General features: G+C 43.7%; 1 protein-coding gene across 5 annotated transcripts in view; it reads right to left on the reverse strand.

The window, feature by feature from the left end:
* The window catches only part of DPP6 (dipeptidyl peptidase like 6), an 846,041-nt gene that overhangs the window by 220,533 nt on the left and 599,650 nt on the right, over positions 1 to 25,858 (reverse strand). For all 5 annotated transcript variants that reach the window (XM_032483043.1, XM_032483045.1, XM_032483041.1 and 2 more), the window contains exons 4-5: positions 13,120 to 13,214; positions 3,439 to 3,513 (exon numbers count right to left, since the gene is read on the reverse strand). In XM_032483043.1, the coding sequence (XP_032338934.1) occupies positions 3,439 to 3,513; positions 13,120 to 13,214 (170 nt within the window). The remainder of the gene's footprint in view (positions 1 to 3,438; positions 3,514 to 13,119; positions 13,215 to 25,858) is intronic.

Raw genomic sequence — 25,858 nt, forward strand, 5'->3', positions numbered from 1 at the left:
CGTGCACACTCCTGCCAGAAGGACTGGCAGATCCCAGCTGCTGATTCACTTCCTCAGAGCCCCGGATTTACCAAGCTGCGCCAGGCCCCTGTTCCAGGCGCTTGGCTCTCCTGCTCGGTCGCACTTCTTTGATTTACTGTACATCCGCGAGGTAAGGTGAGGTATCTCGTTGGCGCAAATCAGTGCCTAAAAATGTTTTCGAACAAAGGAATAAACGGAGATATCGCTGTGGCCTAGAATACGCTTGACATCTTCCTGGGGAGTGAGCCCTGCATCTGTGTCTTGGAGAGGAAGCCTGGGAAGAAACAGGGACCAGGATCACTGAGCGTCTGCGGGTTGCCAGGCGCTGTGCTAAGTGCTTTACGTGTGCCTTCAGTCTTTGCAGAATCACGGCTTCATGCACGCTGACCTCTTTTTAAAGACGGGAATCCTGGCTCAGAAGAGTCGACTAACTGCTCATGCTCAAGTCAATGATACTGGTAAGAACTTGAGCCCCATTTGACAGCAAAGTCCACTGCCTTTGGGCAGCAGAGAGGCAGGGGCTGGGAGGGTGGAAATTATCCTGATGCAACGTGGCATATCTGGAGTCTTTGGTGTAGATTTGTAGCCCGATACACTAAAATTTTATTGCACATGAAACATTTATTCTAATAAATGAGAGGTGCCCAGTAACTGGACAGTTGGTTTATATAAAAATATTTTATGACAGTCTTTTTAATGAAAAGTTGAGTTAGTTCATATAAATAAGATCTCCTAGATGCCTTGGGGACATATAGGTAAGGACGTGACAGGCACGGATCCAAGGAAATAATTCCAGTCTCCTCACAATTAGATAGAATCACATGTTGCAAAACCCATTCGGAAAAACCTAAAGCCCTTACGAGGCTATAAAAAGGCTTCAAAACCAAACCCTGCAGGACAGCAGCTTACTCAACTTGTTTAACCATAGTTCTCAAATTTATCTGAGGATGGAACTTTTCTCAAAGAGTACCAAGGATAATTGCGCTGACGCGAAAGAGAGCCTGGGAAGTCCTGCTTTATTCCACTCCTTCCAGAACTACAGACCTAGATTCCTCCCTTGAAGAGGGACACTCTAAAAGTATCCACATCTTAGTTTATCTAGTTAGGAAGTTCTTCCTAATGTCTGCCTCACTCCAAGTTCTCCCGCAGAATCCTAGGCTCTTTCCCTTCTCATCTTTCCTCCAAAGGAACAGACTACTGGCTTGGACCATCATGCGTGCAGTCACTGCTCAGTACTTGAAAACTATGAAGGATTACTCTTTTGGCTTAAGTTAAAAGTATCCATTTCTGGGCGGTGGGCACAGCTCAGTGGTAGAGGGTGTGCTTAGAATGCACGAGGTCCTGGGTTCAACCCCCAGTGCCTCCATTAAAAAACAAACAAACAAACCAAATTACCTCTCTCAAGAGAAAAAAAGTATCCATTTCTATAAATTGTTTATAAAGCATGCATTTTCAATATTTTTAGTCATTTTTAGCTAAATTTACTCCTTTTTTTTTTTTTTAACATTTTCCCTCTGTTGAGAAAATAAACTAAACACAGTTCTACTCCAAAGGCCAGGAGGCTGCGGAGGGAGAAAGGGTTAGTTCAAGGTTCCTGTTTATAGCCAGTGCTTTACAAGGTGAAGGCTCAGATTTAGCAAAATATTCTTTACCAAAACGGCCATGAGTGGCACTGGGATGCCAGGCACTGTCTGACGAGGAGCACTGGCGAGAGGAGGACGGTGGTTAAGCCTGCCAGGCACAGAGCCCCAGGGCCAAGGAGCCCGAGTGAGCAGATGTGAGAATCTCTCCTAAACGGTTCTGAAGGACAAATATAAAACCGTGTCTGGAAGGCTTCTAGGCGCAGGGAGCTCCTTACTGAACGAGGTAACCCCTCCCGCCACTGGGGTGCCCCCGTCGTTCCAAGATTGTCTGATAAGATGACCTGAAACCTGCCTTTTCACGTTCTCCCCACTCAGGTGTTGGTCGTGTCTCCCAGAGCAACGAGAACTGACCCATTTCCCATCCTATGAAAGCCCTTCAAGTACCTGCCGGCATTTCCCCTCGTTCAGGTGTTGAGGTTACACTTGTGGTCGTTTCCAAGCGTCGTGAAAGGACCTGAAATGCTCTGACCAAGGACACCGCGCTCACGTGCCGGAAGCTTAGAGGCACGTACAGGGCCGGGTGTCGGACACGCAGAGTCCCAAGGCTAAAGCCACCTTTCAGTAGGTCAAGTTCACTGTTGTGCCCCCATCCAAAAGAGAAACATGACCAGGTGTTCCAAGGATTTGGATGGACAAAATGAAAATGTCTATATAAAGCACATTCAAAGAAAAAAAAAACTAGTAAACAGAAAATCGAAGACAGAGAACTTAAAAAGATTTACACTTGGAGGAGTGAACCTCCAACGGAAATGTGAGTTGAAACTGGAATCGCCAATAAATTACATGGTCATCGCGTAACTTTTAAGAGAAGTTCTAACAATTCTGCAGTTGGAGTTGCATTTCCACATACAGCCCAGCTTCCCGGGGGGGCTGTAACTCCACCAGCTCGCGTGCCTCGCGGCACGAAACATTCTCTCAGACTCACCAAGAAGCTATTCAGACCTGAATTATGATGCAGGTGCCATTATCTCTCACAGAAGCCGCACGAAACTCTAATTAGAATCGTCTCAAAAGAACTAGAAAGGCAGTGGAATTCTGTATTTTATTTGCCAGGGAAGAAAGTTCCGCCGATGCACATTGAGAAAGTTGCTAATCTCTTACAAGCTGAACATCTGTTTCACTTACACAAAGACATCTCACCTTCCTGCCCTGAACAGCCACTATGAGCTCCACAACACGAGGATGTTAAAGGCAAAAAAATAAAGACCCACTTTTTTTTTTTTTTTTTAAGGCTGCCACTAAAGCCCAGGGTGAGATTTTATAGAAAATTCTGGTGAAATTTTATGAGACGCATATCTGAAATGCTAAAAACAGGAACGCACATAATGAAAGCGATAATTTGACTCTTCTCTAGAATATTGTGATGGCTGGGAGGAAGGGAATTTACACCTGGTTTTAATTTAGGGAGAACCTGGCAGTTGCTTTTTGTTCTCAGGATAAAGTTTATGGCGTGATTGAGAAAATGGCCGGAAAAATAATGGCACAAAAAGGTAAAATAAATCTCTACAAAAAGACAACTTCTCACCATCTCACCAACAAAATCCTGTGAAATAGGCCCTAAAAGTAGTGATGATTTTTTTTTCTCTGCCAAAAAGGTTTCCATGCCTTTCCGCTCTCCTAGGTGGCAGTGTGGGATAAAAAGAAACCACCCCAGGAGCCATCAACTACTCCAGGATTCAAAGATCATGAAGAATGAAGATTCAAGGGAAAATACTTAATAAGGCACCAGAATAAAGCGATTTTTTTTTAATAAACAGAAAAGAGTAGTACTTACTGGTTCCACATTATATGAAAAAAGAGCATACTCTTTATCTGGAGATATTTCATATCTGATGGCTCTTAATGATTCCTAAAAGAAAAAAAAGAACAAAGGATTTTTTAAGTATTACATAATATAACTCAACATCTTGAAGCAAAATGTTCAAAATTTGCTAATGAAGTTAGTATGTAGCAAACTTGCTACAGTCTCTTAAACATAGTAATGTTCTTTTCTTGTTAACTGAATAATGTTCAGCTAATTAATGCTACTTTACATTTATTTGTATTTTTCTCCAATTTCAACAAGTCAAAACATACAGTATTTACTGAAACAAATCAATACATAAACATAAAAACAAGTAACCTTTTCCCACAAGACTCCCAAACTCTCTGTATCTTTAAATATACTTTCCATTGCTCATCCCTATACTTAGAAGCTTTTATTAAGCAGATCTGTTCCTAAAATAGAATCACATTCTGCACATATGTTTGCAACTTGCTTTTTCACCATCGGTGGTGGCTACTGACTCCCAGGTCAGTCAGTGTACAGAGGGCTAACTAGCATTTTTTTCTCTCAAATTTCTTCATAGTACACAGGTAATTTTACACAAACGAAACCATCAAAAATGCTGTGTTTCATATACGCATGCCTGGGACATTGTGCTGTACGCCAGAAAGGGACACACTGTAACTGACCGCACTTCAATTAAAAAAAATTGCTAAGTTTCCCTTCCGCTTACCCCGTCTTCTCTGATGCACTCACACTGCTGTGCAGACCCTCCGACCCACTCAAAAGAGCCCTATGTTGTCACCTTGGTGGGCATCACTCTCTAAATGTTGGTACAACAACGTGCAAACATACAGCTGTATAACCACAGCTAAAAATGACGTCACCTTACACAACTCTCCCTTGGTTTTTTCATGCAACGATAATTTAAGGAAATGACTCTACAGCAATTGGCTTAGCCTGAACTGGTGATCTTTGCAGCTTCCATACTCTTCTATGCTGTGGATATATCTTAATTTGCTCAGTCAGCCCCCACTCACTGAGTCCTCACAGGAGAGTACTGTCATTCACGGTACTTATGTTCCAGGAAGTCTCCATAAACACTGTTCTTAGGGGAACCTCAGGGTTAGGTTCCTGTGAGTCTCTGGTCACAGCATTACTGTCAACCAGTCAGCACATAACCTTGTCGCAGGTGTGTTTCTTTTTGAAGACATCGTATGGGATCTATATTGTTGACAAATAAACTTTAGCACAAGGCGAATCTGCAGACTCGGAAGCTGTGAAAGACGCAGGTAGACTGTGATGTGTCTCCAGTCTCCGGCTTTTACGCATAATGTGCTAAGGACCCACCTCCATGCATCTTTACTGGTGGGTGTGCGGTGGTTTTAAGCATTTTACAGAATAGATTTCTAAGGGTAGGATCAACGCTTTACAAGTTTTTAAAGCATTTAAAAAGATAGCTTCCAATTTCTTTTCAAAAATGTTTTTGGAATTGACACCCCACTACCAACACAGGAGAGCATCCTTTCTTCCCCTCCTTGGCAGCGGTAAGTTACCCTGTTTTCTTCCGTTTTGACCCCCTGATGGGAGAAAGTAGTGCCTCACTGATCACACTTCCCTGCCCATGGGTACATCTGAACCCAGTTGGGTGGGTTTGAGGCACCACTCGCTGGGTGGGTTTCATCTTTGGAGAACTGTCTAGCCTTATCTTCTTGAATATACATTCTCTGCCTTGATTTTTCTCCGGTTCTTTCTTAAGCTCACTTCCATCACGTTTTCACCCCAACTCAACCAAAACTCTTCTCCAGGTTACCAGAGACTCACCTCCTAAGTGTCGTGATAATTTCTCAGCTCTCAACTCAGCACAGCTGGTCGCTGCCTTCCCCCACAAGACCCTGTTCACTTCGCATTACAGTCTTGCCTACGGTTACATTGTATTTTTTTTCAGATCTTCAACAAGATTTTATAGTTTGCTTTATTCTAACTCTTATGTCGTCCTTAGATTTATTCTAGGTCCTTTTATTGTCTTTATTCTTGTTGTAAATGGAAGATTTTCTCCATTTCCACCTCTACACACTGTTAATGAAGAGAGAAGCTATTGATTTATTTATGTATTTCTATATTCAGCCATATTAATAAATATTCTTATTTACTATAGTAGTTTTAGAACTAATTCCTTTTAGGCTTTCTAAGGTAGAATTACGTTATCAGGAAAAGAGAGTTTTTCCCTGGTTCCTTTCCCAGTCATCCAGTTGGCTTGCACACTGCACTTCCCACTACCTCCAGGAGCACATTAAATATTCACGGCGATGTCGACCGTTCCTGTCTACAATGCAGATGCCTTTATTGTTTGCCACTTAGAATGGTTTTCACTGCTAGTTGGTTCATGGTAAACAGCCTATCATATTTAAGTAGTTTTTATTCTTATGTGGAATTTTTATTAGAAGTGGTTGAGAAACTTCATCAGATGCCCTTACAGCATCCTGAGATATAATCGTAAGTATTTTCCCGTTATTTTTCAGGTTGGGGCCTGGGCTCTTTCCCACCTGGTGGGCGGGACGCGTTGGGGGCACCTGCAGAGGGAGCCGCTGTGCGGAGCCATCGCGCATGCGCCTCTGGGGAGCCCAGCCGGGAGGGGGGCTTCCTGCTTCTCCAGGGCTGAGAACCCGCAGGCGTGAAGCGCTTGATGGAAATTAAGTGCAATAGGAGGGAGTGAAAATTTACCACGTGGGAAGTCAAACTTACTGGAGGAAGTGGAAAAAAAAAAAAAAAAAAGTCGTCTCACGTTCTAATCTCAGCCACATTCTGGAGTTCCCCTGCTGTTTCTCCCCGGATCCTGCAGTGGCTCTGATAGTACCTGTAAGTACGTCCCACTCTGCGAGGGGTCAGAATTCATTAACTGCTGGAGAGCGAGATGAAAATTCAGATTCTACAGACTAGCAATTACATAAAATCAAAGGGAAATAGAGAAACAAAAAGGCTTTTTATTCAAACGTTAATTTTGTAATTTAAGTAAGTAATTAACACAAGGAGATTAATCAGCAAGTAAAGACATAAAAAGTGAGAAATCCTGACGTAAACATAACAACAAAAAAAAATGTTTTTACATTGTTTTTCCTTCTAAGTATTTCCAGGAACCATCGATAGCTCTTACATATTCATCAGTGGCGGAAGTCTAATGTCTTTGAAATGTGAGGCTGAATTTTTAGAAATCTGATTAAAATTATTGAATAAATGGCACCGAGACAGCAATTATGTAAATCACCACACTGGAAAATGATGTACAGAATTTCCCCACCCGACAAGGCGAGCTGTTGTCAGACCTCCTGCTGGCCTCCCAGCCTTCTCAGTGCACGTGGACGATGCTGACAGCTGTTAACTGAAGTGTGTGATGGTGTGTTAGTCTGTGCTTCCTTAACACAGCATCATAAATATTCTTCATGTTACTCTACAGCCTTCATAACTATTATTTTAACTGCTACATCATATTTTATTTTTATTACTTATCTCATTTCTGTACTTTCAGGTATTTTCACTACTTTTTGAAGTTTTCAGATTATTTCCTTATGCAAAATTCCCTGGAATGAGTCAAAATGCATAAGTATTTTTATTCATCTTGAATGTACTGCCAAGTTGGTTTCCCAAGCACCTGGAACAATTTAAATAATACAGTGAATGACCGTATCCTTTGCACCACCCCTGGTGACTGCTGGTATTATCAGTAAAGAGGGTGTAAAAAGGATGCGTGTTACAGGTAACACGATGGGTGTGCTGGAGGGCCCCTGTGGGTCAAAAGCACGCAAAGTGGAGGTCAAGCCGCAGTTGCTTATGGGACGTCTTGGTTTCCTCCTCTAAGAACAGAAGGGTTTGAATGACGTAATCTGCAAAGACTACTCCAGCTTTAAATATCTAAGTCTCAAGCAAAGACTAACACTTCACCCTTCTGAGAACTTTTGCTCTATGATGTTTTAGAGGAATTGGAGAGACGATGCTAAGTTTCTATAAGAATTACAGATCCTGGGAAATCTATGTCATTAAGCTCAACAAAATGTATTAAGTCCATTTTAAGTGCACTTCTACTGAAGAGAGTGACAGAGAGAGACAGAAGGAAGAAGTCAGTGTGTACTCAGTAGAAAAAAGATCCATGAGATTCTTCAGGAACCAGACACCTATTGTCTTAATATCCAAAGATCCAGTTTGGGCCATCAGATATATTTCATGTCTCATTTTTCAGGGAAAAAATGAGATACATAATATAACAAAGGCCTTTTTATATTTTTTTAACTTGTTGACAAAAAGAGTCTTAGAGGGGCATAAAGATACACTAAATTTGATATTTAAAGTATTGTTTTTCATTTTATTTATTTTTTAAATAGAAGTACTGGTGATTGAACCCAGGACCTCATGTATGCTAAGCATGTGTTCTACCACTGAGCTATACCCTGCCCCCAAACTATTTTTAAAATAAAGGTAAAAGTTATGTTTACACTGTACTGTAGTATTTTAAGTGTGCAATATCACCATGTCTAAAAAACAATGTGCATATCTTAATTAAATAATACTTTATTGCTAAAAACGCTAACCATCGTCTGAGCCTTCAGTGAGGTGGCGTCTTTGTGCTGGCGAGAGCCTCGCCTCAGTGTTGATGGCTGCTGACTGATCAGGGTGGCGGTTGCTGAAGGCTGGGTGGCTGTGGCAATTTCTTAAAGTAAGACACCATGAAGTTTGCCGCATTAATAGACTCTTCCTTTTGGGAACAACTTCTCTGTAGCAGGCAGTGCTGTGTGACAGCCTTTCAGCCACAGTAGAACTTTTCAGAATTGGACTCAATCCTCTCGGACCTTGCCGCTGCCCTATCAGCTAAGGTTGTGTCACACCCTAAACGCTTCATTGTCATCAGGACACCGTCACAGCGCCTTCACCAGGAGAGGATTCCGTCTCAGGAAACCACCTGCTCTGCTCACCCTTTTCCGTGCACGTTTACCGTGAGGCTGCAGCAGTTCAGCCCCAGCTTCAGGCCCCACGTCTAATCCCAGTTCTGCCGCTGTTTCCACCACGTCCGCAGTTCCTCCCTGCACTGAGGTCTTGAACCCCCCGAAGTCCGCGAGGGTTAGAGTCCACTTCTCCCGACTCCTGTTAGTGTCGATGCTTTGCCCTCGTCTCATGAGTCTTGAGTGTTCTTAATTGCATCTGGAATGGTGAATCCCTTCCAGAAGGCTTTCAGTTCCTTCTCCCAGACCCATCCGAGGAATCAGTCTATGGTAGCTACAGCCTTATGAAATGTATTTCTTAAATAATAATTCTTGAAAGTCAAAATTACTCCTTGATTCATGGGCTGCAGACTGATAGTTGTGTTCTTAGGCATGAAAACGACGTGAATCCCGTTGTCCATCTCCACCAGAGCTCCTGGGTGACCACGTGCACTGCCAACGAGCAGCCATATTTTGAAAGGAATCATTTTTTTCTCAGCAGTGGGTCTCAATAGTGGGTTTAAAATATTAAGTAAACCATGTTGTAAACAGGTATGCTGTCACGCAGGACGTTGTTCCATTTACAGAGCACAGGCAGAGAAGACTTAGCATTGTTTTAAAGGATTTTAGGAAAGACAAATCAGTGTTGGCTTCAACTGAAAATCACTGGCTGCATTAGCCCCGAGCAAGAATCAGCCTGTCCTTCAAAGCTTTGAAGCCAGGCATTGACTTCTCCTCTCCAGCTATGAAAGTCCTAGACGGCAGCTTCTGCCAATGGAGGGCTGTTTCATCTGTATTCAAAATCCGCAGTTCAGCACAGCCACCCACGTGAATGATCTGAGCTGGATCTTCTGGAGAACTCGCTGCAGCTTCCGCATCACCTGCTGCTTCCCCTGCACTTGGATGTTATGAAGATGGCTTTTCCCCTTAAACCTCATCAAGCAGCTTCTGCTGCTCGGATCCTTTTTCCTGCAGCTTCCTCGCCTCCCCCAGCCCTCACAGAACTGAGGAGAGTGAGGGCCTTGCTCTGGATGAGGCTCTGGCTAAAGGGAAGGCTGAGGCTGGACTGAGCTTCCACCCAGACCGCTAACTGCTTCCCGTGTCAGCCGTAAGGCGCTTCTCTTCCTTGTCGTTTGTGTGTTCACTGCAGCAGCACTTCTAATTCCTTCAGGAGCTTCTCCTTGGCATTCACAACTTGGCTGACTGTTTGGCACGAGACCTACCTTTCAGCCTCTCTCAGCTTTTGACAAACCTTCCTCACTCAGTTTCATCACTTCTAGCTTTTTTTTTTTTTTAACATTTTTTTTATTGAGTTGTAGTCAGTTTACAATGTTGTGTCAGCTTCCAGTGTAGAGCACGATTTCTCAGTTATACATGAACATACGTATGTTCATTGTCGCATCTTTTTCTCTGTGAGCCACCACAAGAATCACTTCTAGCTTTTGATTTAAACTGAGAGACATGTGATGCTTCCTTTCCCTTGAACACTCAGAGGTCGTTGTAGGGGTACTCACCGGCCTAACTTAGTTCTGTTGTGTTTCAGGGACCAGGGAGGCCCATGGGAAGGGAGAGAGACGGGGAGGCGGCTGGTTGGTGAAGCAGTCCGAACACACACAACATTTATCAATTAAGGTCACCATCTTACATGGGAGCAGCCCAGGGTGCACAGAAAATATCTCACTACCAAAAAGACCAATATAAAAACCAAAAGATCTGAGATCTGCAGACACTAACTACTGCATATGAAGTAGATAAACAAGTTTCCACTGCGTAGCAGAGGAAACTACATTAATACCTTGTAGTGATCTATAACGAAAAAGAACATGAAAAGGAATATATGTACGTGTATGACTGAAACATGATGCTGTGTGCCAGAAATGACACAGCACTGAAAACTGGCTAGACTTCAACAATGATGAAAAGAAAAAAAACTCCAAAAGAATGCAAGTAAAGGTGTGAACCGGGTGACAACCACCATGGAATGCTAAGTGTATCGGGGAGCTCACAATGTAAAGGTCTGCGGTATTCTGAAATTGGTCATGATTTGATTTCTACCATTTGGAGGTGCAAGAGGGGACGCCTTCTGGTCGGAGGAACCTGTTCAGGGGCAGGTGAGACACCTGCAAGGAGCCCAGCACAGCGCCGCTCGCATTTGCATATTTGCATATTCATGAACTACCTGAAGGGCCCGACGGCTAGTGTGCGCATTCACTTGCATCCCTTTCCATCGGGGAAAGAGCCGGTCAGGGAAGTCACGGAGCCAGAGGAGGGTCACGGCAAGGCTGGCTGGGACGCCCTGACGTGGCCTTGCGGGTGAAGGGCCCCTCTCGGCGGCGGCAGGGGAGAGGGAACAGGGTTGAGATCAGGTTGTGGGTTGGGACCTTAAACTCCCGCGGACGTGGGCATTCACTGCTTCAGGGCCGCTTCTCTAGTCTCAGATCGTTGCTCAGACGTCGCCCCGCTCTCTTCCTCAGCTTCCTCCTATCATTTAAATAATCTCAAAGCGTCTGGGTTTCCAACCAGAAGAGAACAGCGGGGGAGCCGTCCCTGGAAAGGCCGGAGGACAGACGGACGGACCAGAGCCGCTCCCCGCCCGGGCCGCCCGCTGCCCCAGCTCCCGCGCCCTCCCCGAGCAGGGGCGCTGCTGGCCCTGGGCACGTGCATGTGCATGACTGACGCACGGTGCTGCGCGCCGGGCCGCAGAGAGGGGGCAGCCCCCGCGGCTGGGGCACTGCGGGCGGGCGGGCGGAGGAGGCAGCAGCTGGACCTCGGCGGAACCGAAGCCCAAGCAGCTTAACCGGCGCACAGACGCAAGCCCGGGGCTCCGTGTTCCAAACGGCGGCGCCGCCCTGCGGTGACTTCTCCTCTTCCCTGCATCCGAGGTCTGTTTACTTAAAGGCGCATTGACACGGAGCTTTGAGACAAGAATAACCCGGCACGACCGTGAACGGTATCCCTCAGGCCGTACACACTGGAGGCTCAACAAATGTCTGTACTGTGAGTGAAGACGTGGCATTTTAAGAAGAAACCTCATTGTATGGAAGAAGCCTTCCGATCTTCAAGAGGAATTCTTGCATTTTTCGTTACCGAAGGTGGTTTCTGAAGTCGCCTTACTACTTGGCTGAAACAGCTTCAGTTGAGATACACGAGCCGTCATGAGCTGCTGGTCTGGGAAGGAGAAGTCCGCTCCTGTCCCTGTGTTTCCTTGAGGTGCAGCCGTCCGTACGCAAAGCACCCGCTTTCCCTGAACGGACATCCTCCCGGGAAACACCAATGGTTCTGACATTAAAATGTACTTCTCCTCAGCAACAGTCTGCACATTTTCTCCCCTCGATTAATATTAGAAAACCTTTTCTGCATCTTCAGTATTTTTAAGTGGGTTGAATCAGATTTTCTTAGGGGAGTAATTCTACCAAAGATGGTTTTTAATGCAAAAATGCAGGCGCGTCCGTTCTTTCCGGATCGGGTCCTATTTTGCAGAATACTATTTAATTCAATAAACTTGTCATTTTGGGAACCGCAGCATCCTACAGCCTAGCTCGGCCTCCCTTACCTCAGCAAACAGTCTCTGTAAACGGTGGGATCTATTCCACACTAAAGCTCAATAAAATGTTTATTTTTTAAAGAAAAAGGTATCGTTACACCAAAAAGAAATGAAGAGAATTTAAACAGCAGGTTACATGTTCTTGAGGCGAGAGGGGACCAGATGGCATGTGCACCGGTCAGGGGAGGGGGTGGCAAAGATGGAGACATCTCTCTTGTCCCTGGGACAGAGGCTCCTGGGACCTGCCCGAGTCCTCACCCAGGGGACTCTGAGCCCCTCGCTCACTGACCGGCACAGGGTCCGTATCTGTAACACCAGCCAGCTAATGTTTCCTCTGGTCTCCTCTAAACCCCAGAGCGTAGGATTCTAGGATTCCTGTGTTTCTGCCTCTCACCAGAAGCTCATCCTGACTGATCTGATTTAGAATTTATGGCCCATTTCAATTCTCGCCTGTAACACAGACTTGGCCCTACCGCTCTCCTTTGATTCCCTCAGAGCATTGGACAAGAAAATGTTCAACTCCGGAAAGCTGAAGGTTTATTCTTTCTAAGGATGAGCATGACCATATGAGAAAAGAGTCAATTCTCTTTAAATTGATTTTTGGTATGTAAATTCAGTCAGTTCTTTAATAAAGATCTTTAATTGCATGTGAACTCCAAATCTTAGTGTCATTATCTTTGGGAAAACAGGTTTTCCCAGGTTATAAAGCAGTAGCATTCACATCGACTGGTACCTGCTCTAAGCATAAACATCACTTACTGTCATCAGAGTAAGTGCAGTCGGTACCCAGATCAATACTCCCTGTGCATGAGAAGATGAGTTTTTTTTTTTTAATGAGATGGAACACATCCTCCTGAAGTATTCTCTGCATTACTGCAATTGTGCTGTAAATGTGCAAAGCCTTAGGACTTCATCTTTCAATTATGTATGATATGCAACACTCGCTCCCAACACCTGCAGAGAAATTTCCCGTATACTCAGAGAAACTGTGCTTTCATCTTCTTAAATTAGTGGGGCTTCAATTTCACATTATCTTTAGCCGCTCAGCCTTTAGAATTACCAGTTTATTGCTTCTGCTTGGCTATACTAAAAGTTGAAACCTAAAGTCATTTTCTGCTTTATTGACTTGCAGGAGGGAAAAATGAAATTACCCCGGTCATTAAAGAGAGTACTTACAATTTTTTTGCCTTCTATTAACACTGTAGAAATATTTGTTTCAACATTCCGCAGTATCACATTTCCCTTCTGTTCTCTGTAGATGAATTCTTTATCTACAAGAGAGGAAATAAAAGAGAAACATGAAATATCAAGGAGCTCACTGGCTTTGGATGGACACTTATGTGAAAAGAACTGACTAGTTCCAACAGAAATGTACCCCGTGTTTCATCCAAGGGTCCTTTAAATACGGTGAAATAGATTCAGCGCCTTTCAATTTAACGTCATGGGAAGCTTCTCTCTGAACCTCTTCTCCTCTACACAGCGACACGTCACGCACAAGCACACACATAAAAGTTTGGAACATTCTAGAATGTCCTTGAGTGGGACACGCAGAGTGGGCTCACAGAGCAGAGTAAGAAACCTGCTACCACAGGGGTAGAAGACGGTTGGTACTAAAGGGCCTGATTTGCTGCATCTGAAACTCTGGGTAAGTACACACACAGAAACCTACACCCGCATCCTGCAGAACCGTTGTCACTCTGTCCCCAGTGTCCTTTGCTAATCCCAGAGGAACTGGCAGTTTTGCTGTCATGCATGTCTTTGAATCAGTACCTCATATCCTCAGTGACACAGGTCCTTTGTTTAATCAACTGAGATGTCAAAGATCCCCGTGGAAAGTTAATGGAGCGCTTCCACTGAACGGCACGCGTGTACAGGCATGGAGGCATGTCTGTGTGTGTGTGTGCGCGCGTGTGTGTGTGTGCGTGCATGTGTGTGTGTGTGTGTGCGTGTGTAGTGTGTACACTTCCTACAAGCCAAAGGGTAAACTCTCTGAAAGGACTGTAGGTGGGGAGGCAGGGCACACAATAGGGAGGAGAAAAAATACTACCTTTCTGAGTGAAGGTGGTAACATTGAGCCAGTGTGAAGGTAAAGGCATTTCTCACTATAATCAGTCGATCAGTGAAAAACACTGTGCAGACTGGATTGATTCTAATGGTATCATCATTCCTCCTCTTTTTTTTTTTTTTAACATTTTTTATTGATTTATAATCATTTTACAATGTTGTGTCAAATTCCAGTGTAGAGCACAAAAAGAAGAGGTTAAAGTGTCACTTTATGCCGATGACATGTTACTATATATAGAAAACCTTGAAAGGTCCACATAAAAACTTCTAGAGCTGATTGAAGAATTCAGCAAGGTAGCAGGTTACAAGACCAACATTCAAAAATCAGTTGCATTTCTTTACACTAACAATGAATCAACAGAAAAAGAAAGTAAAGAAACAATCCCTTTTAAAATAGGACCCGAAGTGATAAAATACCTAGGAATAAATCTAACCAAGGAGGTGAAAGAATTATACACTGAAAACTATAACCCACTGATGAAGGAAATTAAAGAAGACGTTAAGAAATGGAAAGATATCCCATGCTCTTGGATTGGAAGAATCAATATTGTTAAAATGGTCACACAGCCCAAGGCAGTCTACAGATTTAATGCAATCCCTATCAAATTACCCAGGACATATTTCACAGAACTAGAACAAATCATAATAAAATTTATATGGAACCATCAAAGACCTAGAATTGCCAAAGCATTACTGAAGAGAAAGAAAGAGGCTGGAGGAATAACTCTCCCAGACTTCAGACAATACTATAGAGCTACAGTCATCAAGACAGCATGGTATTGGTACAAAAACAGACATATGGACCAGTGGAACAGAATAGAGAGCCCAGAAATGAAGCCACAAACTTTTGGTCAACTCATCTTCGACAAAGGAGGCAAGAATATACAATGGAATAAAGACAGTCTCTTCAGCAAATGGTGCTGGGAAAACTGGACAGCAGCATGTAAAGCAATGAAGCTAGAACACTCCTCTTCTGTCTTTAATCTTCTTCACAGAATTACATTCGTTTCTGTTTTCTTTCTTTCTTCTACTTGCTTTGGCTTTGATTTTCTCTTTCTAGTTTGTTAAGGTGAAAATTCAGACCTTTGGTTTGACTCTCCACCTTTTTACTAGAACTATTAAAGCCAAAAACGTCCCTCTGTGGATGGTGTTGGCTGCGTCTCACAGATCCTGATGGGCCGGATCATGGTATTTTTCAGTTCAAGTTATTTCTGATTTTCCTTGTGAAGTCTGCTTGGCCCAATGACTATTCAGAAACATGTTCAATTTCCAAATATGTAAAGTTATTCTGGCCCTCTTATTTTTACTGATCTTCAATTCAAATTCGCTAGATTAAAGAATACCCTGTACATGGTTTCAGTCTCTTAAAACTCACTAAGACACTTTGTGGCCCACAGTGTGGTCTGTCCTGGTAAAGCTCTGGACGCACATTCAGTGACATTATTGATACGGATGCGTTTGGTTTATCATCTTTTCCTGTTTTTATTTTTAGTTTGTTTCTACTTTCCTCCTCTACTTCCTACTTCCTTCTTTCTTGTCTCTTGACTTCCATGTTGTGTTGGAGTGTTTTTTAGCATTTTGATTTCCCTATTCTCAGCTGTGTTCTTTGCCTGCCTTTTAGTGGCTGTCTCAGGGATTATAACATACATTCACTGTATACTTTCAGCATCCACAGAGAGTTACTAATGTACCACTTCTCATGAAATACGGAGACCTGTCAAGTTTTCGGGTCCACACCCAGGCCCATGCTGGGATAGCAGTGCTGTGCATTACAGTGACAGCCTGTATGTATTCCACAACACTATAATTATTCTTTATAACAATATTATTATTTACAAAGAAATTAAGAAGAAAAAGTCAAGACAAAAATTGCCTTTTGCACTACTATCCACGATTTACCATTTCTGATGCTTTTTAATTCTTTATCAGAAATATGTGTCCCATGGGCTTGCATTTTCCTCCTTGAAGAACTTCCTTTAGGGTTTCTGATTATATGAATTGGCTGACAACCAACTCTTCTAACTTTGTTTTATCTGAAAGTCTTTTTACTTAATCTTCATTCTTGAGAGCTATTTCTCTTAATATAGATTTCTAGGTTAATCTGTTTTCGTTTTCCTCTTAGCATTTTGAGGTTCTGTTTCACTCTCGTCCGGTCACCATGGCTTCTAACGAGAAGCCAGCTATTAATTCAATTATTTCCCTGCATGTCGTTTCTGTGCATTTTTCTTTTGCTGCTTCCAAGAGTTACTTGCTGTCTTTGGTTTGCAGCAGTCTGACTGCAGTGCAATTCAGGAGGGGCTTCTTCTGTCTCTTTGATGTTTGCTGAGCATCTAGTATCTGCAGACTTATGTCTTCATCAAACCTTCAGCCATTAATTTGCCAAATACCTTTTGTCCTCCTTCATCTGTCTCCTCGCTTCCTGGGATTCCCGTTTCCCATGGATTGGGCAGCCTGACGTCATCTAAGTCTCTGAGGCTCTGTTCATTAAAAACGGATTTCTCTCTTTTGACCCTGAGTCATTTCTGTTGACTGCCTTCCAAGCCACTTTGCCCTTCCTTTGTCATGACTCTTTGACTAACAAATACACACAGTGATTTTCTTAAACTTCAGAATCGGTATTCTTCTGTTTAGGAATTTCCACTTGGTTCTTTTCCTCGTTTCTGTTTTTCTGCTGAGATTTCTCTGCTGAGCGTTTCCTCTGTGGAACTCATGCTCGTGTTAACTCACCGAGGATATTTACAATAGTTCTTTTAAAATCCTCGTCTGTCAGTTCCAAAATCTGTTTCATTTCAGAGTCAGACTCAATTAATTTTTTTTTACGTTGAGAGTATGTTCCATTCTTAAAAAAGAATTCTTTGTACATAAGGTAATTTCACAGTATATTCTAGACGTTATGGGTTACCTTCCAGACATTCTAGGTTTTGTTAGTATCCTCCACTGCTTTGCGATAGCAGGCCATTTTTTTTTGCTAGGCCTGGATGGCCACCTCTGTCTTTCTGGGCAGCGTCTGCACCATCAGCTCAGATAGTGTATCTGGATGAACTGCTGGGGTTCTCGTCACGGAGGTTTGGTTCACGGTCAGTCAGATACTGCTGCACCTTTCAGTTTTATTAATTCCTGTTCTACCTTAGCTCATCATCCCCCGTTCCTTAACTTTTAAGTTTGACACTTAGCTTATCAATTTCAGCATTTCTTCTTTTCTAATACAATCTCAGCTGGTGCTGTAAATTTTCTTAATGACCTCTTTATTTGAGTCCATAAGTTTTAATGGGTGGTGTTTTCAGTACTGCTTAGTTCTGTGCATTTTTGGTGTCTCATAATCTCCTCTTCAACCTGTGAGTTATCTAGAAGTTCCAGTTTGCAAATGTGTGGGAAACATTCTCATCTACTATCATTTTGTTACTGACTTGTGATTGCCTACATGCAGCCAGAAAAGTCTGCAGTATTAATTCTTTGAGATTTGCCGAGACTGGTTTACGGCCTGAGGGTGTCTATTTTTGCAAAGGTTTCTTGAGAGAATGTGTGTCCTCTAATTGTAAACTGAGCTCCCCGTGTGGCACGTGAAGTAACCAGGTCAGCTGTAGCTTCACACTGACTCTCACTTAGCTACTATTTTGTGTGTCTGACCTTTCATTAAGTAAGACCGTTGGATGGAAAATTTCTAGGATAATGATGTTTTGAGTGACTCTCTCCTGGAGAGCTCCCACATTTTGTTTCACATATTTTGTGACTATTTTGTTAGATTAATGCAAGTGTAGAATTTTCCTCTCTTCCTGGAGTTTTGCAACTTTTCTAACTACATTTTCTCTCTCTCGTAATGCTTTTTAAAAAAGGACAAGTCTTTTGCAGAACAGGTGAAATAATAGTATATACAGCCTCATCTTGCCCACGTGGAAAGTCAAGGAGGTGATATTCCTGAGACACATGACGTGCCCACAACCGTCCCGGCTCCAGGGCTCACCGCGCTGCCGTCACCACCCAGCAGAGGAGCTGGACTCACCCCTGCCTCCCTTCTGTCTCCCATCTCCCGCATCTGACCCTCGCCTGCTCATCCTTCCTCTGGAAGACTTCTCGAACCATCGCTTACTGCTCATGTCCAGTGTTCGTGCCGTCACCCTCGCCCTCACCGCTCCAGGGCCTCCCAGTGGGACTCTGTCCCATCCTCTAAGCCACACTTCTTTAAAAAAAGTTTTTTTCTGCCTCCTTGGCAGAGACCACATGGGCCAGACTCCTTAGTCTGATACCCAAGGCCTGGCATGCTCTGGCCGGGGCTTTTCTCCCCTGTTAATCTGTCCTCCCCCACCGAGCACCCCAACAACGGCAGCCTCTCCTGCCTCCCCGAAGCCTCCTGCCACCGCCCTTCCCTGCGATGCCCACTCCCCACTCCCACCAGGTGAAATCTTCCTGGGCTCAGCATAAAAGGGCTCTCCTCTGTGAAGGTTTTCACGCCCCTGCCAGGTGGAATCAACCCCTCTCTGCTGACGCCGGGTGTTCATTCATCCTGCTTCATGCCACCACAGGGGGCTGGTCACTTGTCACTACAACTCTCTGTCTGTCTCTCCCACCAGAGTCACGATTCCCAAGGGAGGAGGCCACTGCTCTTTGATTTCCTAACACTTAGCAAAATGACTGATACGTACGTAGGTGCTAAAATGATGTATGATGAATGAACATACCCCCCAATTTTTTTTAGAATAAAGATTATCTTTTAAAAAATGAATTAACCAATTCATACTCTCCTGAGTCTGATTCACCAAATATCCCACCTCCTTGAGAAACAACAGGCAGAGCTCCTTGGAAAGCGCGGGCGCTCTGCCAAAGGGGGTCCCATCAGAGGCGACGTGAAAGGACGTCGGGAGGAACGCGGCGGTTTTCTCAGATTGCACCTTTTGCGCCTCCGTGTGAGAGTCTGTTATAGCTGTTTTTTTATCCCCGTCACCGCGGTGCCAAAGGTGTCACAGGGGAGCGCCCCTGAGTGCTGAGGCCAGGGAGGGAGCTCAGTGGGGATTCTAGGGAACAGAGAGAGTGAGGTTCTCAGCAAGAGCTGCCCAAAGAAATGCCTGCACACCCATTGGCTAGTTGTTTTTCATACATCAAGTAGCCAGGGCTCTGCATTTAAAATATATCATTAACTTAATTGTTCTGTATACTATAGTAATTCTTCAAAGCTCAGAAAGTTAAAGGAAGAGGAACAGGTTGCCTTGGTCGCACAAAGAGTGTGATTTCTTTTCTTTGCATTTTGTTTCCCCAAGTTGTGACACAACAATACACAGCAACGCAACAAACTATTATGCTTACTCTTCCGAAAAAGAAGATAAAATTCCAGTCATTTACTCTGAGGACCATATCAGCTCACTTTATGTTTTGCTTATTTTTGCTGAACAATAATGTATTTTTCAGACAGCTTCCAAAAGTCTTACCCACCGTGAAAATTTTAAAAATGAATGCTATTTCATGGCACTACAAGATTTCGTAAAAATTGACATGATCTAGTTCTCATTGCCAAGTATAATCTGTATATGCTGGTTGGCTTTGAAGAGCATATTAGTCCTTGGTTACGTAAATGTTACAAAGAATCGATGTGCAGAAATAGATTTTAATTTCTGAAACAAATAGTGCACATGGTCAATGCAGTAGATTTGATTTTCCCCTTGGCTGTCTTCTTTTAATTATAAATAGCTGCCAATAGAAACAATGTTCTTCCCATTTACTGCTTACTTTATTTTTCTGATATAATTTATCTGTATTTATATATGTTCTGATAACACAGAGCATGTATTTCCTAAAAAATGTAAGAGCATGTATTTCCTAAGACAGTCAATACCCATATGATGGTTATAAAATATAAACCCCAAACACCCCCACTACAGTCTAGAGATACCACTGCCCCTCGAATGAAGTTAGGGTTCCTTCTGTGAACAGTTGATTCCAAGTCTGGACAGGAACGACACGGAAGACCAAGGAAACTATCCAAGTCTATTAGGACCAGGTCACAATGACTCAGGAGCCACCTGGAGGAGGCTCCCACCTGCCAAAGACTGGATGTCTGAAGCATCAGTAAGGATAGCTGCAGTGGATTAAAACTCATGAGCGATGGATAAATTCAAGAACTTAGAATGATGACAGAGAGACAACCAGCTCGATTCACCATCATCACAGAACACTCATACATTAGCATGCTGTTTAAAAAGTGGTAAAGAAACAGAAAAGCATCAAGATTTCCCTTCTTTCCCATACAGACTGTATCCTTGGGTAACCCAGTCACAGACAAGGGCAAGTGCCACCCTGTGGGAGTATTCCAGTTACCAGTGGGAAAGACTGATGGCACTAGAACATCGCCATACTGCAGCGTCTAACGCTTTAAGGTTCCGACCAGCAGGGCTGCTGCACCACAGAAGGAGGGACAATTAGCATCCACTGCCTCCTGAAGGAAGAAGGCGACACTGCTGATCACGCGCTACCAAAACCAGAACAGAACCCCGCAAATCCAGTCAAGCTGCTAGACCCAACTGGAGCTCACAGGAAGCAGGGGACAGAGGAGCATTCTGACCACTGCCACAAGGACACGAGCAGGAGACTCTGAGAAACTACAGGGAAAATGACCTGGTTTCTTCAAATCGTAATGACACTTATATGACAATGGGAAATGTAACCACTAGTAAGATTACTAATGTTATTAACACAATTAGTAGGATAATTAATGCTGATGAGAAACTATTGCTTTTGGTTGGGGTTTATTTTTTCTCTTGGTGTGACACGGTCCTTTATGTTCTTCTATAAGGTAACAAGTTCGTATCTTTGAGAGCTGTCCGTGGTGCGACGCGGAGGATGAAATGAAACGGCGTCGGGGATCTGCTTCTGGCTGACAGGCGTGGGGGGACAGGAGGGCAGCACACAGCAGGGAGGGGCCTGGCCAACAGGAGATACGGCCGAAGGTGCGCTGTGGGCACACAGGAGTTTACTTACTATTCTTTTTCCTTTTGTTTAAGTTTAAATGCCTCTATAATTAAAAGTTAAAATTGATTCTAAACTTCAAGTAGTTAAAAACGATCATGCAGCTATCACGAGACTAAAGCTACGCTGGCTCATTCCCACATTTTGTCCTTTCTTGGGCGTTGGCAGAAATTTGTAGTTAACAAAAACTCATGTGATGTTTTGGTTGCAGGCAGCTCGTGGTTGTGTTTTCATCATGTTTCTCCAGTGCCCACTAGGCCATAGAATAAAAGTTCTGCACTCTCTCCCTCCGAGGTCAGGGGCCAGGGAGAATGCGCCGTAACCAGTGGTGCCCTTCAGCCCCGACGCAGACCCACAGCCTCCGGCCACGGGCGACTGCTCCTTCAGCTTCCAAACAGCAAGGCTTGGGTGGAGAGTCATAGGAAGAGACGACAGTAATTAGAAAGCTGGTACTAGGATTTACCTTACTTTAGGAAACATAAGCCGAATGCAAATATTTTCAGTTGGACCACATTTATAATCTAGAACTATGGCCACTAGCCACGTAGTCTTACTAATATAAAATTTTTTTATTCTTATTTTTTATTGAAGTGTAGTTGGTTTACAATGTTAGTTTCAGGTGTACAGCAAAGAGATTCAGTTATCCATACACATACAAATATAAATATATGTATTTTTTCAGTTTCTTTCCCATTACAGCTCATTACAAGAAACTGAATGTAGTTCCCTGTGCTCTACAGTAGGTCCTTGCTGTTTATCTATTTTATGTGCAGTAATGTGCGTCTGTGTATCCCACGCTCCTAGTTTACACCTCCCCCCCTTTCCCCCCGGTAACCACAGTTTTCTACGTCTGTGAGTCTATTTCTGGTTTGAATATATGAAAAAAACTCACAAGTCCTCAATGCTCCTCACATAATGGTACTTTCCACAGCTGGAGGTAACTATTACACCAACTCCTTACTCTGAAAACTGGTCATTAAAAGTCAATAACTAGGGTGAATCCTGCTTTTTCAGTAGTTTGGGGACCCAAACAGCCCGTTCATGAGGGAGAGCGCCTCCTCCCAGAAAACTACCCACTCTTAAGTAAAAAAGGAAGGACGAACTTAGAAAATCACCATTTTCAGAAGAAATGATGAATTTAGAAAATCTCCACTTCGCAGCCCCTGGTGAAACGCCTGATTCAGGTGAGGACCCTCAGCAGGCGCTACACGCACTCAGAGAAGAGGCGATGGGAGGTTCTCCTGGTGGTGCCAAAATGTTACCCCAGAGGAAACACGCCGGTGTCAACGGGGAAAACTCAGACTCATCGTGGAGGGGCTTGGTGGTCACCACCCTCCCACGAATCAACCTCAGGGTCCCTAACAGTGGGGCAAACAGCAGTGGAGACAAACACGTGAAATTACTCTGTGAGGAAAGAATCAGGCAAACCCAGGACGTGGGAGGTTCCACTGCACGCCGGCCTGATGGGGAAACACCACATCAGAGAAGAAAGAGGACTTGCCTTGCAGTAACAGAACTTTAGAGGCATAATCAAGGAGACTTAACACCTCCTTAATTTGATCCAAACTGGGAGAAAAAAGCCACAGAAGATATTTTGAGAAGGAATGAGGAAAACTGAATATGGCCTGGGAATCTGGTGATCTTAGGGATTTATTATCATTTTTTCTTACAGCTGATAACGTTGCCGGTCTGTGGGAGGACATGCTTTTGGAGATACATGCTTCAGTCTTCAAGGGTGGAAGAAAATGACATTACAATTCATGTTTAAATATTTTCAGCAAAAAAAATGATAGAGTGATAAAAGTGTTAAAATGATAAAAGTGCTGAAATTAACTGGTTTTATGGGTGTTCACAGCACTGTCTGTCTACTCCCCTCTAAGGGAAAAATGTTTCATAAAAAAGGAAGCAGACCACATGATGCAGCAATCCCACTCCTGGGCATGCGCCCCCCAAACTGAACACTAAGTAGAAAAGACACTGCACCCTCATGTCACAGCCGCGTTACTCACAACTGCCCAGACATGGGGGCAACGTAAGTGTCCACCAGCAGAGGGAGGACTGGATAAAGAAGGTGCAGCCTGTACACACTGGAGTACGACTCAGCCATAAAAAGAAGGAAATTTGGCCGCTTGCAGCAACGTGGATGGACTTGGAGGGTATTATGCTCAGAGAAATAAGTCAGAGAAAGAAAAATACTGTATGATGGCACTTACATGTGGCATCTAAAAAACCAAAACTAGCGAATATAACAAAAAAAGAATCAGACGCACAGATACAGAGAACAAACTCGTGGAGACGAGTGGGGAGAGGGTGGGGAAGGGCTAAGAAGGGGCAGAGGGGTCAGAGGTGCAAACCGCTACGTGTGAAACAAGCTACGAGGGCGCCCTGCACGGCACAGGGAGCGGGGCCCGTAGTTTATAACAACTGTAAATGGAGTATGACCTTTACAACTGACTCCCTGTGCTGCGCACCCATAATACAGCATTGTGCATCAGCTATACTTCAATAAAAACGGTAGAAAAGGAGGCAGAAAATAAAACAACATGGCCCCCGATTCCTAGGAACACACAGCAGGGTCAGGCGGACATAAGTGCTCTTCCCTATGGAGCATGAACTGAGATGCTTTTAGGCAGAAAGTGGGACGCAAGCAGAGGCTCTGAGCGTGCGGGCAGGACAAGGGAGACGCCCGCGCGGAAGGCCACGCGGCGCAGCCCTCGCGTGCTGATTTTGAAAGATGGAGATGCTTTGGTGGGTTCTGGGTCCGATGTCCAGCAACTCTGGAGCAAGGCTGCAGTTGAACATGTGTGTTAAGGTCTGAAGTAGCCAAAGGGTTCCAAAATTAAAAAAAAAAAAAAATTTTTGTACTCTGGGTTTTCTTTTTGGTATCACAAAAATGTCAGAGGGAGGCGATGTTGGCTCAAAAATGCCTTTCAAAGAGCAAGCTTTTCTAATTACACTCCTTAAGTGCTAAGTCACTGCCTGGCCCCACTAGCCCACATGGAACCAAGATTCCCAGACGAGATCCTGAGACCTCGGGGCTCCCAGCTTCACTCCACCAGCACCACCGAGCGAGAAGCAGACGCAGGCACCATCATCTGGGTCATTCGCTCCCTCCGGCTCGAGGGCCTCTCACGGACTCTTGGTTCACACTTGTGCCAGCGACTCTACGTCTGTGGCAGGACAGTCTGACTGGGACGTCAAATATGTCTCACTTTCCTGCAGAATCTTGAGAATGAGAATAAATTACAAACATGGCAAGCAATCCCTTCCCCCTTTCATGAACGCAACCAGGGTTACTGTGTTCTTTAAGTCTGAGGCAATGAAGACGGATCTGCTCTGGGAAAATCTAAATTCTTGGCAACAAAGAGCTGGATGGTCTGGGGCTGAGATGCGTAAGTGCGTGTGCACAGATGGAGGGCAGTGGGTGATTAAATTCCGTGGGCTTCAAATTATGATAAAATGACACCACAATATCCACTTTTACAACTTGGGTAATTACATCGACAAGTACTTCCCAACAAATAATGGCCTCAGCCTGGAAATCACTCGGAGAGTAGCTACATTTCAAAGATGACATGAGTGGCTTTAAATTTCACTTAGTTTTCATCACGGGATCTGAGACTGCCCGATTGCACCTTTGATTAATGGACTGCCCAAATCGCTTTTAAAATCTTTTAAATTTCCATTCTTCCTATAGGGAACAACTTTTATGTGCCACAACAGAGCCCTGCTTAGATTTCTAAATAGCTTATTCTACCAAAACCCCACCAAAAAGCAACAAAACGCTTCTTCCTGTATTAAACACTGTCAAACATACGCTTATGTGGCTAAAGAAAGGAAAAACAATTTGCCAGCAGAATTGGGATTTGTTTTTTCAACTTATTTTTTCATCTGACATGATCATGAAAGAAAATACACAGGTAAGGAGGCTTTCAAATAAAAAGATTGAGGGGAGTGAAAAAAAAGAAAGATCAGGGAAAAAGTCCTTTGTTAATAATGTATTTTTAAAAATATTTATGATTAGTTGGTATAAAAATCTGAGTCCTTGAAGGGACTTTAAAGTGGTTATACCATAATGGTTCTATTATTTAGTAAACCTGACTTAGAACAAATCAAGTATTATGAAGGCGCGCAAAATTTCAAAAGACCGTGAGATGGGCCAAAAGACCCCTGGGTAGCCTGTCCTCAGACTATGAGCCATTGTACGCTGGACCCTTCTGGGCTCCTTGGTTCTTCAGACGTCCACTCCTGTCCTTGTCCTGGTGCATTTTATGAGTCTGAAAGTTGTAGAAAGCTGGCAGTGGTGCACAGGATTCTTGCTGATGAGCTGCAGATGGATTTTGCCTGGTGGAGATGCAACTGAGCCCTCGGCCCGACAGCACCGCCATGGAAAAAGCCAACTTTCCAGCAAATTCACTTCCGCATTTCTGATCGCCCACGTATGTGTATGCTTTCTCTCCCTTCTCTTCAGATCTCACTGGTTCTCTCCTTAATTCATGAGCTAAATATAACCTTTGACATACGTTAATTTCATACGAACGTAATGTCTTGAGCCTCGTGATTCTTACCTTCAAAGAATTCTTCTTCAACACAAGTTCATTACGTGCAAGATACGGACAAAATTTCACAGATGGGCTACGAAAAACATCGCTAAACCACTTGAAATGTAAATTTGGCTAACAATTTGTTTAATAATGAATCAACTTACAAATAAAACCTACTATTTTTTAGAATACCAATTTTTATCAAAATCAGTTATTCTTCAAATGTCCTGAACCATTAGTGGACTCTGAAATTTACTGGTCAGTGAAAAATGTTGCTCACATCATTCCAGCACCATAACTTATTAGTAAATCAGTAATTACTTCTCAAACCCCATCCCCTCCAATATCATTCA

Source organism: Camelus ferus, chromosome 7 (assembly GCF_009834535.1).
Source record: "Camelus ferus isolate YT-003-E chromosome 7, BCGSAC_Cfer_1.0, whole genome shotgun sequence".
Lineage (NCBI taxonomy): Eukaryota > Metazoa > Chordata > Mammalia > Artiodactyla > Camelidae > Camelus > Camelus ferus.